At 37.1% G+C, this 21,145-nt stretch overlaps 1 protein-coding gene across 1 annotated transcript in view; it reads left to right on the top strand.

The window, feature by feature from the left end:
- The window catches only part of LOC113038302 (gamma-aminobutyric acid receptor subunit alpha-2-like), a 186,524-nt gene extending 176,820 nt beyond the window's left edge, over positions 1-9,704 (top strand). Inside the window, exon 10 of the mRNA XM_026195616.1 lies at positions 7,550-9,704. Coding sequence (XP_026051401.1) covers positions 7,550-7,888 — 339 coding nt within the window. The 3' untranslated portion in view covers positions 7,889-9,704. The remainder of the gene's footprint in view (positions 1-7,549) is intronic.
- Positions 9,705-21,145: the final 11,441 nt, after the last annotated feature.

The following is a 21,145-nucleotide window of genomic DNA, read 5'->3' as shown; positions in this document are numbered from 1 at the left end:
TCCTTGGGGTCTCGATCAACCCAGAATGGCCTGCTGGTTTGAAAATATGCAAGGAGTAATTTAATTGTTTAGTAATAAACTGGTGTTTTCTGTGTCACTGCAAAGATGAAGTTGACGATGCAGACTCGCCATGAAGGCCAGAGAGAAATGCACATTTCATATGGATTACTTCATCAGAGAGTAGCTCATTTATTTTGGTTTCAATATTTTCGTTTAAAAGAAGACATTACAAGCTTTCTGTAATATATAGCCTATATTTCTCAAATCTGTGAGGCACACGCTGAGTTTCGGCACCCTCCAGTTCACATGCAATGCAAGTGATCGTGCCGGCGCCTTATTACATTGTTTGCTAGGCTATTTATTTGCTTCTTATTTATTAAATACTACTAACTGATTGATAAAACATTGATCAAAATTAAGATACAATTTATATCAAACGAAAATCTTTTAAAAAGAGTTTTCTATAAAACAAAACTTAATGAAGTCGTCAAAATCATGTTTTACCAAAAATAGCGACGTTGCTCCCCATGCAGTCGCCTTTGCCGCCTCCATCTCTACATGCAGACTGAGCTTGTGTGTCATTTTCATGCCAGTTATTCAGTCAATAAAGTGTAGGCCTATGTATTTAAAAAACGTGTCTAGTACTATAAAAATGACAAAGGTTTAATTGGCATTTTTATTTCAAACGACCCGACCCGAATATCATTAAACATATTTTTGGATGACTTGTAACCGCGGATGACCACAGGCACCCACTCATTTTGGATCAACCCGCGCATTACTGACACCCTTTGCCCACCAAAGCCGAAGTTGTTCTAAGCAGCTTGGAGGGCAATGCCGGGGCCTTCAGAGATGATGCAGCCCAGGGGACAGATAGCTCATGAGCATCTGTTCCACCCATGGCATCGCTCTATAGCCACGCTCTCCTATCCCCACCGCGTTGCCATAATAATCAGATGAGGGGATGTAGAGGCAGGCTGAAAATGGTGATTTCCACGATCTGGCTATTTCTTTGTGCAGATCGGGAAATCTAATTGTGATGGAGGGGTGATGAGCCAGGTGCACATTGGGCAGGTGAGCACATCTTAAGGAGATGTCAGTATTGACTTTCCAGATGGTGTCTGGGTGAATGTCTCTACGGAGTAGGAGGGCAGATATGGTGATATTTGTATTGGGGTAGGTCACTGTAGCCTTCTCTAGTACTGCAGATCTCTACGCAGATCTCTATGCTATGCTGCTCAACTCTATCCTGTTCCCTTCTCAGGTCACTGGTGCCTGTGCATATGATGATATGTTAGGGTGTGCCAAAACTGGAGTCAAAAATTATTCTGAGGGCATCACCTGTTTTGGGGCACCAGAGTTTTGTTGTTTTATGACCTAGAAACAGTTTCCCCTTGTAGGAACTTCCATTTGGAATACATGAGGATGGCAAGGTCAACCTCTATCACTGGCCATTTATCAGCAGGGGTTGTAGCTGTAGTGTTTTTCTGAGGTTTAATCTCTGGGTTTCTGGGGGCTGCCAGTGTTTTTGCTTCTCTTTGGTTTGGTGAATTTGGTTAGGTTTTGCTTCTCTGATGGTTTGGTGAATGCCAGAGATGTGCTGCTGGAGCTTGGGAGGGTAGGGAGACGCCTCATGTTCTTTGGGTCTTTTTTTAGTCCTCGTAAATGATACGGGAACAGTGTGCAGGAAGCTATGTGCCATGGAGTCAGGTGTTCTGTGTCCTTTTGTGTTTTGAGCTTGAGTTGTTGTCTGCTCTCCTCAGACTGGATGTCTGGGGGGTAGGAAAATGTATAAGCTCCAGTCCCCTTTGCTGTTGTTGCCATGGTGATGTCATTTACAGGTCTTTGGTACTGATAATGATGGCTTACTTACAAACCCGATTCCAAAAAGGTAGGGACACTGTACAAATTGTGAATAAAAACAGAATGCAATGATTTGGAAGTTTCATATTTCAATATTTGAGATATGAGCTGACATATCACGTTTAAACTTAGAAAACTTATAATTTAAAGGGAAAATAAGTTGATTTTAAATTTCAAGGCATCAACACATCTCAAAAAAGTTGGGACAAGGCCATGTTTACCACTGTGTAGCATCACCTCTTCTTTTAACAACAGTCTGAAAATGTTTGGGGACTGAGGAGACAAGTTGCTCAAGTTTAGGAATAGGAATGTTATCCCATTCTTGACTAATACTGGCTTCTAGTTGCTCAACTGTCTTAGGTCTTCTTTGTCGCATCGTCCTCTTTATGGTGCGCCAAATGTTTTCTTTTGGACATGGAGTCTTTTAAATTGCAGTGGTGTTATTGTAATATCATCTGTATTGTAATTGAGGGATAATTAATTTTTTGAATGTTACTAATTTGTAGTTGTTTCTATATATGATTCAGTGTTTTGTTTGGTAAAATAAAGTTGTTTCTAAAAATCAAACCTCTCTCTCTCTCTGTACTTTGTACTGTTGTAGTGTTGATCACACTGATTCTCTTCTAAGTATTTTCTCTGTGAAATCCAGGAGCTTATCTTGCCAAAACTCAATGCAAATGAGACCTAAGCTTAAATTAAGAGTTGTATCAGTGTGGGTCATGATGAGCTTGTTGTTGGCATCCTTTACTAATGTTGGCTTAAGCCTAGACTGTGATTTAGAGACTCAGGTGCTGGTGTAGTAGCAGGGATCGATGGTCTGTGATTGGGAAGCAGCATGCAGTAGTCCCTATAGTGAAATCCCTAGCACAGATATTAGCATCAGAAAACAGGGCCAACGGTCTGGCGTCTCCCAGTGCAAAACTCTGAGCTGAGCGTTTTCTGTTTGTGTTTGTGTCAGTAGTTCCTTTGCTCTTCTTGTACCACAATGCATTGTAGTTTCTACATTAATTGCTTTGTTTGTCTTTACCTAGTCAATCCTGGTAAAACTGTGACAGTATGTGCAACAAAGTTTAATATTTATGCTTTGGGGCGGTCAATACACAAGCACATTTAGTAACTAGGGCTGGCAATGGAGGTACACAAAGGGATTGAGTCCAGGGAGGGAATTTCGAAAGGGAGGGAGAGGCATTAAGATTATTGTTTCTATTCTTTATAATATATATAATATATATGTAAGAGAAAGTCTTGTCCATACAAGCCATGTCCACCAATATTTATACACATTTTGATACATATAGAATTGTTTAACACTTTAGAATAAACAGTGGCTTAAGGCTGATTTATACTTCTGCATCGGACCTACGACATAGTCTATATACCGTAGGCTACTCGTCAGTTTTCTTTTATAATTCTGCATCATTGTCCGTGGAGTACACATGCAAACCGCTAGTCTGCAGTGCCCACGGGCATGTTGCTGGTGTAACTTGCAGTACCACGACAAAAGCCGAAGAAGAAGCGGCTCATCTTAGAAGCATTATAGCCGCAACGGCTGCAAATAAATATCAAATCATTAAATCATTATTTAAAACTACAAAAGAGTCAACAAGGTAACAGGAAAAGATGGCATTCTTTCCATCTCCATAAGGACTTGACTCACGGCAGATCAACATTGTTTGTTGCGGACAACTGCTGATGTATAATGCTATGTAGTATAATAAATGATAAGACATTGGTCTTTGCTTTATTTTATTTTATATAAGAAGGTGTAACATTAAAATATACTGAAGTGCACATAAACACACACAAAACTCAAGTACATACAGAAGGAGGGGTTCTGGCAGACCAATCTGCTTGCTGTAGAATTTACATGCTGTTAGAATTTTGGAGAGGTGCATGTCAAGTTACACCTAAGCCTGAAAGTACTACGCACAAACTACGACGTAGGTTCAACACAGAAGTATGAATCAGTCTTTAGTAAACACCCAGAATACATTAACAACCACTTAAAGCTGCGGTAGGGAACTTTTGACGCTCTAGCGGTTAATAAACAGAACTGCTTGCGTCTTGCGGAAGAACATCGTAGCCGGAACTACTTCTCTCTGTTTGTCTATGAAGAATCACAAAGGTACTGGGTTACTCCGCCGTGGTACCCCGAAGCAATCTAAAATAGTCTGAATATAAACACTTATTATAGGTGCACCCTAGTGATTCAGGACAAGCTAAAAACACGGTTTGGAAAATGGATTCATGGTGTACTCGCTTATTATATACATTTTTCTACATTTTGAACACAAACAAAGTTATGGACCGCAGCTCTGATTGGTTGTTTCTTACCGGGAGCGGTCTGTAACTGCAAATAGCAATAGGACACTGGGAGGAGCCAGAGGAGCTTGATTTTTTTCACAGATTATCTGTCTCATATTCTACTGTCAGGACATAATGACAGGTTTAATAAATATGTAAAAAAAATTTTTTTACAAAAGTTCCCTACTGCACCTTTAAGAAATCTGCCAAATAGCACTGTGACGGTGGGTCTTGTGCTGGTAAGCACCACTTGAATGTAGTTTATTCTTATGACTGTCAAACAAGCAGATTTTGGTAGCCCACTTCATCAAAATCACTCATGTCCTATAAAGCTGACATTAATGATCTATGATTTCACATTAAATCATAGATGATCATAGAGGATTACACTCCTGTTATCCACTGTACATTATCAGTTTATTTTCTCAACAGTTGATCAGAGGTCTAACTAAAAGTGAAAATGTTTGCACAGTTACTAAGTAATGAGTAAGGATTATAGCGTCTGATAGCATTATATCAAATTATTATATGTGCTGCAAAATCCTCAGTGTGAAACGTAATGACACATTTACAGATTCTTATTTTCTTCTACTTATTAAGGAAGTGAAAATCTTTGAAACCAGCCAAGAGTCAGCTTATTGTGTGATTCTTATCAAACCAGTTTAGACTGAAGTAGTTTACCCAAAGGGTATCATATTCTATGATACTTTTATTTTAAGAGCTTGACAGTACCCATTGTAATTCAACCTTAGTGACTGGGAAAGAGATATATTCTGCTATATTTATCCTTTTGTGTGCCACTGAGGAGGAAAGACATTCATACATATTTAAAATGGCAGGAGTGTTAGTTTAAAACATTATTGTGGGTGAATTATTCCTTTAGAAGAATTTTGAAATATAAAATAACAGCAACATCGTATACAATCTGTATACAGTAAATGCATGTGATTAAGCATTGTAGATTATTGTGGTTAGACACCATTAGACAGTTTGTGTTTTTCTTATATTTTAAGCCTGCTAACAGAGGCTCTGTTTGTTTACTTGCATACAATGTTTCCTGCTGTGCCATTCCTCCTATGATTGTGACTAAAGGATGAAGTCTGGTTAGATATTCCTATGGAGACCTGGAAGCTGCTACTAGACCACCTCTGGTTGAGTGTGTCTGTCTGTGTGTGGTCCAAACTTATAAATCATACAGAATGTGTATGTTTTTTTTTTTAAATAGCTGAAAGGTTTGTGTAGGTTTAGAGTAAGGGGATAGAAAATACAGTTTGTACATTATATAAACCATTATGCCTACGGGAAGTCCACATAAAACATGGAAATCCAACATGGATGCATGTGTGTGTGTGTGTGTGTGTGTGTGTAACTGGTATTCCCTACATTATAGCATCCAAATTTCCCCATAAGCACAAGGATAGTAGTAATACCAGTCAATTGTGACCTAGTGGGGACATATTTCTGGTCCCCGTGAGGAAAACAGCTTAAAAAATCATACAGAACTGTATAGCTGCAAGCTTCCAGGGCTTATTTTCCTTATTGTCATTGCAACTTCTTCAGCTGTGACTTATTCACAATACAGCCTTGAGTACCTTTTATAGGTTTTATAAAATGGATATAGCAAAATACAAAAATTAAAACCAAGAAAAAATGTATGTATTGGTCCCTTTTTTCATTGCATTAATTAAATGCAGTCCTTCTGCTAATAAAGAGTTCATGACAGTGACCGTAAAAGGCAAGATAACATTCCAGTGAAACATTCCTCATCTTATGGAGCTCAAATAAAAACAAAGAATTGGAGCTGTTCATCTCATTTGTTTTTTAACAGTGTATATGATAATTTCTCACATATATCTGCTTATCACTCAGCATGACAAAATGCCTGATGTCCCACATAAGAAGACTGTTTTCTTTGATGAGGGATCAGAATAAAGTACTGAAACAACCTGATGCTATCAGTGCAGAAATTACTTGATTAAACTGTGGCATGAATGCTTTATGAACACAATACATAATATCACACACAAAAGTGTTAAGTGAATTTGCCCTTCACACCACAAAATGTTCTCTATAGCAATGGTCACTTTCTGTCATGGTGCAATGTAAACCACTGACTGTTTTGCATGTAACAAGGCTCAGTGATTGCTTTAAGAATCTCTTTGTTCTAATTAATGTATTAATATATACACCATTGATGCAGATTGCTTGAAGCTATTTTCCTTTGTTTTAGTTTTTTACAAAATCCCTGATATTTTGTTTCGGGACTGAGGAAGTCCCTGAGATGCATCCCACAAGAGCCTTGGACAATTAATCATAGCACTTGTCTTAAGCAAACAAAAGCCTATTTATCAGCCTTCAGTCATAACAGTGTACCCAGATATTTGGATGTATATGAACAAGCATGTCCCAATGTGTGCTAAAATGCACTGAAATTTTGCTGCATCTAACAACTAAATATGGGAAATGCAATGCATTAAATACATTTAGCACAGATTTTGTGGACATGTTTGAACCAGTGCACCTGATTCTATAATTATTTGATTAAAATGAGTGCTAAATCTATGCAGATGGTATTATGCATGCTATATTCTGGCTTATTATAGTAATATTTTAGTTTATACATTATTGCAGATGTATTCAATTGCCAAAATGTCATTACACTAAATTTGTCAACAGCACAAAGAATAAGAATTTGGATTTACCTTTAAAATGAGTTCTGTCATGACAAGTCTCAGAGGGATTGACATGTTAATGTGAATGCCAATGTTAATGTATTTGGTCTTGGCGGAATAGTTCTGCTACGCTGCTGCTGCGGAAGAGCAATTACCGAGACTTGCTACTGCCAATACATTCAAAACATGATGCAATGTAAATTTTACAGCTGCAAATATAACATACATGAAAATCCCAATAGCATACATGAATCACCTCGTAGCAGATCTATACATGTGGAGCTGGGGAAGGTGGAGGGTTTCTGAAGCAAGCTGCACTGCTACAGCAAGCTCTAGACATATATATGGGAATGCTGAGCAGTGAGCTCATTGGCTAACAATACAGGAGCGAACCAATCAGCTGTGCCATGTGATAATGATGTTATTACCTCAGATTGAGTTAGAACTATCAGACTTCATCATCTAGAGTTTCATGCCAGAACTCTGTATTATATATGCTGTCATGAATATACAGTTTCTCTTACTGCACTGAATGTATTTCCCACTTCTATAAAGAGACAAAAAAATAATACAAGTATATAACAAATTGTGCAGTAAGGGAAAACAGGGATTTACTAGAGAGTCCATTAGGAAGATGAATGCTTCACTTTTGCTCAAGATAAGGTGTTTTTATTGCTCTACTTTTTTTTCCCCTTTTGACTCTTTCACAGAGGCGAGAGTCGTCTTCTTTCTCCAAGAAGACCAACAATACTTTCAACATTGTGGGAACCACCTACAGCATGAGTGTAACCAAAGATCCCGGACTGACAACCGTCTCCAAGAGTGCCACATCCACGTCCACCCCATCCCAGCAGGTCCGAGAGATACGGCTGCCCAAAATGGATGGTGAATATGTGCCAGAGGGAAGGAAGTCCTACAATCGTGTCAGCAAAGTGGACAAGATCTCTCGTATCATCTTTCCAGTGCTCTTCTTCATCTTCAACCTGGGTTACTGGGCCACTTACGTCAACAGAAAGCCAACCATCAACCGGTCCAGCCCACAGAAATGAAACTGGAATCCAGAAACAAATAAATAAACTGCCAGTCCAGTCTTAATTAGCAACATGATGCTACTGCTACTGTGTTCATTTTCTTTTTTTAAGCAACCATGTAGATACACAGCTAGTTAGTAATTTGTTTGTTTGTTAGTATGTTTGTTTGTTTTGTTACGTGTCATTTTATGTGTTGCATGAGTAAAGTATGACAGTATTGCTGGTCTTGTACAGATGGCCATCATGAACCCACTAAACCCCATCCCCCACTCCGAACTATCGGAGTCTATCATCAGAAGAAAAACATCAGTCACTATTGGCTTTCAGTCACCATTGGCAAGAACCTGCAGCCTTTCAGCAGTCAGTAGTGATGTCCTTAGGTGCATCATTACTGACTGTCTGTTCTTTGACTCTTGGCAAACCCAGAGTATTATGTCAGTAGTGTCATCTAGATATGTTTACATCCCCATGGGTCTATCAGTGCATTTTATCGTCTAGTGACTCTTATTGTTTAAACAGCCTGAGTAGGCTCCAAGAAAAAGAAACTGTGTGCCTTTTTAATCACTCGCCATAGAGATGAATAGTTTGGCACATGCTGACATTGTCTTTAAGTTTACGCCTGCCTAAAGAAAACATCAGAGTTGATTGAACTCTCACAGGGTGGTATTAAACTCAGAGCTGTCCTGCATGCGAGTTGATTTAGTGCTGACGGCTGACTGTAAGGCACTGAGCCAGACAACGCTGCTTTGTTTGAGGCCAGTATGAGCAGTGTGGATCAGACCCTCATCTGAGGATATGAAACGCTAAGAAACATTTCAGTTGTGAAGAATATAAAGGCTGCATCTGAGATTTGGGCCAATGCCACACAGGATAAACATGCATTTCCATTACATCACACTGAAGTGTTGGTGATTTTGGTAGATCATTACACTGGTGATTTGTGTGTGTGTGTGTGTGTGTGTTGGACAATACAGTAGTCATGTTTGTGAATGCACTATTTCTATTAATATTGATATTTTGGCAATTGCAAGCCAATTTCATAATTTCCTGTGTGTAAAATTTCATGCAAAATTCAGTTAGTGTTTTTAAACATATATTTAAGATAATATGAGAACATGCACTCAACATGGATGTGTGCATATTTATGTGTTGTTATCCCCATTGTTCCCTTATGAATTTGATTATTTATTAATTTTTTCTTATAGTTTGTTACATTTTATTATGCATCTCGTTTTGGAACAACAATCTTTTTTGCATTCACTTAGAAAGTGCCAGGTTTACATGTGAATTTAAATAGAGACATTTTTGTAGATAAACTTAAAAGTTGCGTAAAGTATGTACTTATGTGACAGCAAGCTATATTAAGCAAAAAAACATTACCTTTGCCATTTCATCAGGTCATTTCAAGAACAGTGTACACTAACAGTTGTTGTTGTTGTTGTTTGTTTTGTTTTTATCAAACGCTATGACCGAATTCTCAATACTTGGGTCACTTTTTCTAAACTCTTCACACAGTTCTGCTAACCGGCTTTCTGTCTGTAACATTAGCAAATTTCACATCCAAAATGCAGTAAAAATACCAAAAAACATCATGCATGTCTCAAATGGTTTCATTTTTACATAAATCCTTCAAAGGTTGACATCCAACCAACATACTTTGTCACTCATAAAAATACAATGTCCATGTTTACAGTTTTTCAGTATTGTATTTTGTGCCAAAGCAATGAAAAAATTACCCACGTTTTAGCCGGCAGACTGCTATTGTGTTTACTGTGTGAAAAGTGATTTAAGTATGGAGAAATTGGTCCTACCGATTATATATATATATATAGGTGCTGGTCATATAATTTGAATATCATCAAAAAGTTGATTTATTTCACTAATTCCATTCAAAAAGTGAAACTTGTACAAAGAAAGGATTTTTAGAAATCTTGGCCACCTGAAAAGTATAAAGATGAAAAGTATGAGCATGTGCAGCACTCAATACTTAGTTGGGGCTCCTCTTGCCTGAATTACTGCAGCAATGCGGCGTGGCATGGAGTCGATCAGTCTGTGGCACTGCTCAGGTGTTATGAGAGCCCAGGTTACTCTGATAGTGGCCTTCAGCTCTTCTGCATTCTTCGGTCTGGCATATCACATCTTCCTCTTCACAATACCCCATAGATTTTCTTTTGAATTAAGAACAGGGGTATCATGGTTCTTAAACCAGGTGCTGGTAGCTTTGGCACTGTGTGCAGGTGCCAAGTCCTGTTGGAAAATGAAATCTGCATCTCCATAAAGTTGGTCAGCAGCAGGAAGCATGAAGTGCTCTAAAACTTTCTGGTATATGGCTGTGTTGATCTTGGACCTCAGAAAACGCAGTGGACCAGCAGATGACATGGCACCCCAAACCATCAATGGCTGCGGAAACTTTACACTGAACCTCAATCAATGTGGATTGTGTGTCTCTCCTCTCTTCCTCCGGACTCTGGGACCCTGATTTCCAAAGGAAATGCAAAATTTACTTTCATCAGAGCACATAACTTTGAACCAAACAGCAGTCAAGTCCTTTTTGTCTTTAAAAGCTTCTGACGCTGTCTGTTGTTCAAGGGTGGCTTGACTCAAGGAATGTAACAGCTGAAACCCATGTCTTGCATACGTCTGTGTGTAGTGGTTCTTGAAGCACTGGCTCCAGCTGCAGTCCACTCTTTGTGAATCTACCCCACATTTTTGAATGTTTTGTTTCACAATCCTCTCCAGGGTGTGGTTATCCCTATTTTGCTTGTACACTTGTTTCTACCACATCTTTCCTTCCCGTCACCTCTCTATTAATGTGCTTGGACACAGAGCTCTGTAGACAGCTAGCCTCTTTTGCAATGACCTTTTGTGTCTTGCTCTCCCTGTGCAAGGTGTCAATGGTCATCTTTTGGACAACTGTCAAGTCAGCAGTCATCCCCATGATTGTGTAACCTACAGAACTAGACTGAGAGACCATTTAAAAGCTTTTGCAGGAGTTTTGAGTTGATTAGCTGATTAGAGTGTGACACCAGGTGTCTTCAATATTGAAACTTTTCACAGTATTGTAATTTTCTGAGATACTGAATTTGGGATTTTCCTTAGCTGTCAGGTATAATCAACAAAATTAAAAGAAATTAACATTTGAAACATATCAGTTTGTGTGTAATGAATGAATATAATATACAAAGTTCACTTTTTGAATGGAATTAGTGAAATAAATCACTTTTTTGATGATATTCTAATTATATGACCAGCATTTTGTTGATCAGTAGCTTCAGACACAAGCCATTACATTTTTATAGTTTTAATCAGTGCATATATAAGCAAATGAATAGAACTCATGTTCATTTTAATATTCTAAATAATAATAAGATTGTTTTTCTCTTACATTAGGATGTGTTAAAAATAAATGAATGCATGACAATCTATTCATTAGTTACATCACCACATATGCTGTTGTGTTATCAGGAGACTTTATGTTTTTGTATCTCATAATGGCCCTTCAAATAGCCATATACAGTATCTGGAGTGCATATCCATATGCTCCATACATCTCATCTGAGCTATAGTAGGGCTAGATCAACTGATGTTGGTATTGATTGTTGACAAATAGAACAAATCATTAATAAAATCACATGTAAGAAGTATATTTATATAGAAATTTAAATCTATTTATGCTAACTACATATCTGATAGCATACATGATCTATGTTTTTTATAGTACACAGTATAACCCTTATAGCATCAGTACAGATGTGCAAAAACAACATTGTGTATAACTAACCCAGATGGCACACATACATCTCTAAGACGTCTTAAAGAGTTCTTCATTTGGAAACATCTAACATCTGCTAAACATCTTCTAAAAAGCAGTTTTACAATTATTTAAAATAATAAACATCATAAATCAACTGTATATAAGTTGCATACAGTTGCTTTGAGGACATGTGTAAATGTCTAGAAATGTATCACAGATGAGCAAACTGAAAAAAAAAAATAGATCTTCCAGGTGAAAATGTGCACATTAAATAAACGTCTCCATGATGTATTCTACTTGTGCTATCAGGGTAGTGGCATGATAGTTTATTCAAATGTGAGAACAAGTAAAAGTTGTATGTGTTTTTTTGTTTGTTTGTTTGTTTGTTTGTTTTTGTTTTTGTTTTGTTTTTTGATGTTGTCAGCTCACTTGACATAGGATACTTGGGAAATGTAGTCGTGTTGATTCCCATAAGCATTACTTCTGTAAACTTTGTCGGCAAATGTACAGCACTACAAATGCTAATTGGTAAAGTTATCACTGATGAATTCTGACAGAAAAACTTTTCAAATGTTGCTGATTAACAGCTTAAACTTGCTTTAAAGCTTGATTACACATTTGTGATCCTGGACCACAAAACCAGTCTTTAGTCGCTGGGGTATATTTTTATCAATAGCCAAAAAAAAAAATTTGTATGGGTCAAAATGATAGATTTTTCCTTTTCTGCCAAAAATAGGATATTAGTAAATATCATGTTCCATGAAGATATTTTGTAAATTTCCTACCGTAAATATATGAATACTTGTTTTTTGATTAGTGATATGCATTGCATTTTCTTTTTTTTCTTTTTTTGCACCCTCAAATTGCAGATATCCAAATAGTTGTATCTCGACCAAATATTGTTCAATCTTTATGAACCATACATCAATGGAAAGCTTATTTATTCAGCTTAAATCTCAGTTTTGTGGTGCAGGGTCACATTTGAAATCCCCCTTGAGTATTTTTCAAGTCTAAAATTTCTGGATCATGTTGAATGGTTAGCATCTTGGCTACTAACACTAGCCTTATGCTAGCTTTGCTAGATGTACCACCTTGTGTGCAGTTTTCTAAATGTTTAATGTACAATCTGATATACAATCTGCCAGGTCCTCTGTATATACTGTATAAAAAAGAAAAGAAAAAAATGATTCCGGCAAATTCCTGCATGTCCAAAAGCATCTGACACAACCGTGTGGTTTAGTGGAACTGGTAGATGTAATTTTATTGCGTTTTCTGGTTTATTTTCACAATTATCTGGGTTTGATACGCGACTTGTTCTTTACAAAATGCCTTATTCTTGTTATGGTATGAGAAACTGAAGTAGGAAAGCTCAAGGGAATCATAGGTGCACATTTCAGGCTTCTATAGGATGAACATTATCTTCTTCTATTTTCTTTGTTTTTGAACAACATCAATCTTGTTCCTCTTGGTGGTTCGTCACGTCATACTTATTGTACTCATGCTACACATGCTAGATATTTTATGTCGTATTACACTGTGATTCAATACCAAAAGGTTGATAGAACAAGGACATAGGCTGCAAACAGTAGACTGTGTCATAGGGAATGACTGATATCCCACTAAATCTTGTTAGGGCGGCACTTTTTGACTGGTCATTTTAGTCATCTTAAGCACAGAAAACAGTTTTTTCTGACTTACTGATTCAATGTCCTCTGTATCAGTGCATTTTTGACAATCTTCTACTGTCTCACAGTTACTAAGATGTGCATCATGGATATGTGTTTGCAATAAAAGTCATACTGTAACTGTCAGTGCAGAAAAGAAAGTCAAAATTTGTCTGAAGTAAAGTGCTGCGCAAGGGGGAACCTGCCTCAATGTATACGACTATGAGACTGCCATGATTATAGCCAAATTATAAGTTGTGCCAAATGAAAAGTACAGGGATAGTGATTTGCCCACGGATAATGCATAATGTTGTATGTATTTATATAAATACCTATAAGCATACATATATACATATTAACTTTGATGTTAAGCTTCTTGCACAAAAATATCAAGGGAGCTTTGTGATGGGTCAGTTCAAGAAACAATGTTTTTTGCATTTTTTTTTATTTTTTTTTATTTTTGTAATTGTTGTAAAGATAGGTTGTTGTTCTGTCACTTAATAAATCATCTTAATAAAACTGTTCAAAACTCTACACAAATATGTGAACATAACATCACTTCTAGTTGTGCAAGTGTGATGCATGACATTGCAGTGCAATCCATAATACAATGCTAGTATCTGTCGTATTCTCAACGTCGCCACAAGAGGCGCTAGATAGTGGGCGTTAATGTAAATTACTTTTCTTTTCTTTTCTTTTTTTTCTTTTTTAATGGCTAGCTGAATAATATCCTGTTTAGTTTAAGGCACATTTAAGGATAGCACCACCTTTGAGTATTAGGTTTGTTATCTTAAAATGTAACACAAGAATGCATTTACAATAGGACACCTGTAACACACTAGTATACACTGAGTATTTGAATCTGCATTTGCAAACTTATGTAAAATATGACTCTAAGATTTTTTGTGCACTTTGCTGCCCTTATGACCCTCTTGCTTACATGTTCAGTCAGCCTATCCAGTACATTCTGCGCTTATTCTGTTGGTTGGTTCTGGATTTGAGACCAAACAATAAGGATTACATGTTATATACTGAGAAGAAAGATTTATGTTTTACTTTTTCAAGCTCCTGGTGGACTTGACTTACTCTGTAACATGCATGTTGCAATAGATTTCAAGTGGAACTGTTGTCAAACACAACTGAAACCCAAGATTCGTCAGTGAACCTATAATTGTGAGGTTATGTACTTGGATTAAGATTTATGTGAGGTGTATAAAATGTATGGACTTTAATATTTGCAGTGTCTTAATGTATGGCCAACTAGTGTGAAATTATTGGAGCTAATTTGGTTAAACTGAAAAGTTTTGTTTGGTTATTTGACCCACGACCCTCCCTGCCACTGTGTATCTCTAAGAAAGAGTGTCAGAGATGTTTTTTCTGTTAAATCTTGACTTCAAGGTGTTTCGCTCTTATTTTTGTTGTGAAAGTTTGTTTGTGGAGCTAATAACAGTATTCTTGTGTTGTTTTCTATCTTTATGTGTCCTGGTTTGCTATTCTTTGAGTTGAATAAATATATTTAGTCCTTTCATTTCCTTGTCATTGCTGCTGTCTTGTCACATTAGCTATGATTAGGTGTGTGTGTGTGTGTGTGTGTGTGTGCGTGCGTGCGTGCGTGCGTGTGTGTGTGTGTTCCTATGACCTTGGCCCTCTCCTTTGCATGGTTTCCATCTGGACACTCCACAAATATCACACATACATTAACATTTTCTTTGTGACACTCACTGTATGAACAAACAGAATACTGAATGGACCTCCCAAACCTAATTCAGGCGTCACATATTTACAGTCTCGTACAGCTGCTCTGTCTTTAAAGGTGAGTTATATTTTTTGCCCTCAAAAAGCTATCTATCTGTCTACACACACACACACACACATATAGCTTTATATATTATTCAGACAACTAACACTGCCCTTATCCCCTACTGATCACATAACAATGTAATCTCTTCATTTTAACGTGGAAAAGCATCAACTATAGAGCTTTAACAGATGTTCTTACAGATGTAGATAACATCTGTAATGCAATTTATATAAAAAAGAAACAGATGCTGAAGTTAAACATTGACGTCCTTAAAGAATGCACCATGATTATTGTGATTTCATCAGACAGTTTGTCAGATGTTTCTATCTTGCCATACATCAAGTACAGCAGACAGCACAGGCGGCAGCACAAGTTTAATAAAAGTCAGCAACTCCTGTTTAATAATCTGTCAAAAGTCTTATGCAGAACCATAAAAATGTGATCATATTTAAAGGGACATTGTAGCCATTAGTTCACAGATTATCTGAGGCTTCACTGAGAGTGAAAATGTTTGCACACAGTCATTGTGCCATGAACAATGGTTATAGCATTTTAAATAACTGCAACCCATCAAATTCTCATTTTCAAGCAGCAAAATTCTCAGTGTATGATCTTATGACGCATTTAGAGATCATTATTTTATCACATTTACGGGGGAAATGAAACAGAAGCAGAACTATTTTCCCATGGACCTTTTGTCATGGTAAAGCAGGCAGGGATACGAATAACATCAGAGACAATAATCATCCAAATGGAAATACAGTATTTGCCTTGTACCACCTGTGTGGAGGTGATGTGAATGAGGCGAACGGATAGATGCCTGTGACGAGCCAGAAAGAGTATCAAGGCGTATGGAGGCTGAGGGTCTAGTGAGGAAGTCTACTAGGGAGAAACGGTCAAGAAATATTTACATTTATGACACCCAGGTCAGCCGGCACAACGACAGTACCCAACCCTTAATGCAGTGACAGCTTTGTCCCATCACACACAGGTAAGGAAGATAAGAAAGGTACGAAAGACAGGAATTTATATAGAAACCATTAAAATGTAACTATTTGCACTACTACAATGCATTGTGATTGTAAACCTTATTGTTATTTATAAACCAGTTTGAAGTCTTGTTGTTTTCCTTTACATACGATGTTCACACTAAAGTGACAAAAAGTAATTTAAGTATTCTCCAGTGATCATTATGTTTATTTTATAGCATTATACTATACATTTTCAGTAAAAAAAATATCGCAAACTCTGACCCATGCATACAGATGTTTTTCCTGGAGTGAGAAAATTAACGAAACAATTAAACAATGATTTTAAGCTCTGTTTTCATGTCGACATATACACTTACATTAAATATTCTACTCTCATATGGAGATAAGGACTGAAATTACATAGTCATTACACAGAATTTAAACCAAAATTATTTGAATTTAGACCTATTTGTAGTGGATGCACTTGATCACTTTTCCTCTTTTATTGTCAGCGAGGAATGCTATAGGTGCACAACAATTCAGCTTTAAACTGAAGTGCAGCTCTCATGTTATTAGAAGATATTTTTTAGCAAGAACAATTATCAAGAACACGCACTTAGTTCGATATTATGGCAGACACTGCTGGATTCAGTGGTCGAACAGTCCTTTATCCAGTATTTCTTGGGGGTTCCTCTGTGGAGGAACTTGTGCTTATGTTTTTCTGTTTTTGCCACAATGCGGACTACTTTTTGGACTCTGTAAGAAAAGCTGCAACTGGATCTATCTTGTTTGAAAGCTCTTCATGACAAATACTGTACAAGCACATATGCAATTAATATGCATAAACACTAAATCTTATGTGGGTGAACATGAATATTGCTGCTAATAAAAAGGATCTACTGAGTATTTAGATGTTAAAAATGAAGAATTGTGACCAAAGAGATATAGGATTTATTTTGATGTCGGTGACACCAATGTGAAGTACTAATAAGAGAACCACAGACAAATGATTGTGATGCTTTAGAAGCAATATTTGTATTTGAAGTTGACTGATTGTGCATTAAATAAATATTACATCAGCCAAAGAGCTGTGAAGCACCAGACATGACTCTCCTCTTCTTTTAACTTTATCCTGTTTTACAGGTAACACCAATCTGTCGGCTGGGTCTCTTGAACTGGGGAATGTGACAAATGCAGAAGCATTACATTTAATGAAATAATAATATTTTCGAAGCTTTATGAAGCTGTGTTTCAAAAGCGACCATCACTACTTTTAGCAGTCTTGTGTCCTAGCTAGACTCAGCTGTTGAAGTTGAACCCACAACTTTCTGCTTTTTCATTGTTATTATTATTATTAATATAACTAGAGCTAAAAGCTCTGCCCTTTTTCCTCCAAAATCCTTATCTATCTCAGTATACACATATCAGCACTCCCGGTCCTGGAGTCTTTGAGGTACCCAAAGTTAAACTCTTTGCTCTAAATTTCCTCTCTTTTTTCTCACTGAAAGTACCTGGCTTAATGCCATTCACCCTGCCCCATTCAAACCCTCTTCCCTGCCACTGGAAGTGTACTAGCTCACTTTTGGCCTTGCCTTCATGAAATATGTATTATTGTGATGTTCTATTCTTTTTGAGTACCACAAGCTGGCAGCTTGTGGAAAATGAAGGGCGCAGCGTGTATATATGGATATTGTATCCATGATTTACAGTACTTCAGACTTGCCAGCTTTTCAACCCCCACAACACCAAGATCAAAGAGACGCCGACTAACATGAAAGAGATGGCCATTCAAGTGATGGTGATAGTGGGGAATCAACATTACACACACAAACAGAAGTTGAACATCTTCATCTGATTTAACCGTTGATACTGGTGAATTCAGGGAGACGTGAAGTGAGATAAGCTGATGTGAATTTTTCTAATGTGATTGATGCTTGTTTTTAGTAGTTGAACAAAATACTGTAAGAATTAGGGCTGTTAACGTGTTAATTTACAATGAATACAAATACAAAAGTAACACATTTAACCATGTCATGGGTCTGTAGATGCTATAATTTCTTTGTCTGAAAAACCTGGAAAAATCCAGATAGTAGTTGATTCCAGAAATAGTACTTTTACTCAAGTATATTTTTTAGTTACAAGTTAGCTTGAAAAAAAAAAAAACTGCACTATGGTTAGACATTGGCAAGTCAACTTTTTTTATATTGCACTTTACACTACATTGTTCCAAAGCAGCTATAACAGAGCATTTTGCAGGACTAATATCTTAATTTCACATTACCTTTTTTTATGTTTTGAATTGGAAGAAACAGCAACAACGAACAAGGCTATTTAAATTGTATTAATGACAAGCAGCATGTAAATGGGACTGAATAGGTTTTTCCATATCGCTGTAAACTGCTTGATCCACATAATGTATTACTGTGATTATTACTCAAAGGCAGATCCAGTAATAACAGTATAATGAAATATAGCAGACTTGATGGCTTTAAAGTGTAACTATGGTGTCACAGACACGCCAGGCTCCTCTGTCACCAGAACTGAAGGAGCACAGTAACCCGAATACTAATCACCTGCACTTATTCACAGTTAATCAGCTCACATGTCCCGGATCTTCACCATAATCAAGTCATGCACAAAAGCACACACCTCAAACTCAGCCATCCTCAGTTAGTCACCAGTTATTATTTTATTTTATTTACTGCAGTGCAAGTGATTGGTTTTATATTAAGACTGAGGCGAAGAACAAAAGCGTGTCTTGCATACCCAGATAACACAGCAGGCGTAGTGCTGTGGAAAGCCAACCATACATGCCCAAATACCTACACCACTGCTGAAGCTCACAGAGAGGAGGATATGGAACAAGATGGATGCACTGACAGTACTAATATTCACACAAGTGTTCTTGAAACTTCATCAAAAACTGATGCTAGTCACCACACAAGCATTTTGATAGAGATCCGGTAATCATTCACACACACAAACACACATACTTGCACTTCCCTTGCCCTGAAGGAGGTTGTCGGATGAATTGGATTAATAGGCGAGAAAGAAAAAGACAGATTAAGGTTATGGAGTTTGATCGAATCGGATGTAATAAAATCTACTCCAAACTCAATGACTGCAGCCGGCTTGGTGGGGAACGTGAATAAGGAGCCACAAAAACACACACAACCCTGCTTTCAAATGAAATATAAAGCTCCAAACTGCATCCAGCAGTCTCCAGGAAATCGATTTTTTTGTATTTAGATTTGTTTTTCCTATTGCTCTAAAATCAATTTCAGTGCAGACCATGGAAAAATCTCAGTGCTTTCTTTATTCCTTAGCTCAGGCCCACAGTGTAGAAATAAATATCTGCTGAAACCTCTCAAACACCACTGTTATCATTTACTGTACTATTGTGCTATATCATAAATATATAATAAATAGAAATAGAAATAATACATAGAAATAAATAAACATCTGACAAGTTTTAGATCAGTGTTTTATGTAATGCTTCTAGAGTAGCCCACAGCACTGCACATTTTGTATTTCTTTGACACCCAACAGAAAACAAATCCATACACCCACAACGGACAAGATTTGACAACCAGCACAGGAAACACTGGGCTGTAAATACACATGGTGACAAGGGCTTGACAAGGAAAAGATTTAGGTAATGAATCGCTATGGCAACAAACAAAGATAGGATTACAAAGGGATTACAAAACTAGATACAAGAAATGAAACAGTGAAACAATGGGAATAGAAAATATACTTCAAAATAAAAGCCCTTAAACACAAAACAGCCCAATTTGACAGGAATTATAACACCCCTGAACTGACTGAACACCTTATCTGTGTATATTTTTGCAACATTTATAATAAAGCATTTATAAATACATATATATTTTATGTCGTAGCCTGCCTTAAAGTTGGCATTAAAGGAAAATTCCATATTTTCATATATTCCATATTTTTCCATATTAGATTAGGGAGACATGCAAAATGTGCAGTGCTGGTGATGCTCCAGAACAGGCTTGAAATCCACTGTTATAGGTCATATAAAAAATTTGGAAATTAAGCCCACTGCTAATATTGTGAAACAGAAGAATAATAGATGAACACCAATCATAATAATGCTAAAAAATGTACGTATTCTGAAAACAATGTGGGTATTACTAGTACATATCAAAAGATCTGAATCAGACAAAACAATAGTGACGCATGGTAAAAACATTTTTACTCGCACTTGTGTGTTGCAACATTACTGTCAGATCTAATGTAGTCTGCAGTGCATCATCTTTTATTTTCAGTCTCTCTGAAAAGCCTGCATTGAACGGTATCTTGTTTAAAAATGAATCTGCAGTGAAATCAAACAAACAAACAGACAGCATTTATCCAAACAAAGTTCATGTATTCTTTCTTTCCTAATGTTACACCAGGCCTACCAGTGGGGTGCACAGTCCAATGCTAAAGTGCCCTTTCGGTCCTTTCTTCTACCAAAGAGGACTAAACTACGATAACTACTTTTTGTTGGCCGATATATTGCCCCAGAAATAATTGTGATTAAAATTGCAAAGTCAAAAAAAAAAAAAAAACATATTAGTGTCCACACCGGCAGACAATAACATTGTTTATTATATGCACGCTGCATTTATGTCATCTAGCACTTTAATCCTGGAGCTCATCAGCTGGAAAACCATTCTAAAAGTGAATCTAACACATGAGGAGTGCACTCCACTGTTCACATAGAATAATCAAAATGATCATTATAGTGAACATCCTTGGTGTATAAGCCTTTATCTGTATGCGATATTCTGCCTTGAGTAGCCCCTTTAATATGCCTGTCACTGTCCATTCTGTATGTGGAGAAGAGCTGTGTGAGCCTATATTCTCTGTAGCCTCTTTCTAAAGTCTGCAGGACCCATCAAGACACATTCGGCTGAAGTTTCAACACTGTCAGATGATCTAGGAGAACCAGGTGAATACTAGGTGCCCTGAAACAGATGACTGGCAGAGAACAAGCAAACTGGTTGCTCTGATAATTTCCTCAGAGGTGGTTGCTTCACAGTGCTGCAACGTCTCCAAGCGTCCACTGGGAAA

The sequence above is a fragment of the Carassius auratus genome, chromosome 21 (genome assembly GCF_003368295.1).
Source record: "Carassius auratus strain Wakin chromosome 21, ASM336829v1, whole genome shotgun sequence".
Taxonomy (NCBI): domain Eukaryota; kingdom Metazoa; phylum Chordata; class Actinopteri; order Cypriniformes; family Cyprinidae; genus Carassius; species Carassius auratus.
This window is presented reverse-complemented; position numbering and strand designations above follow the sequence as displayed.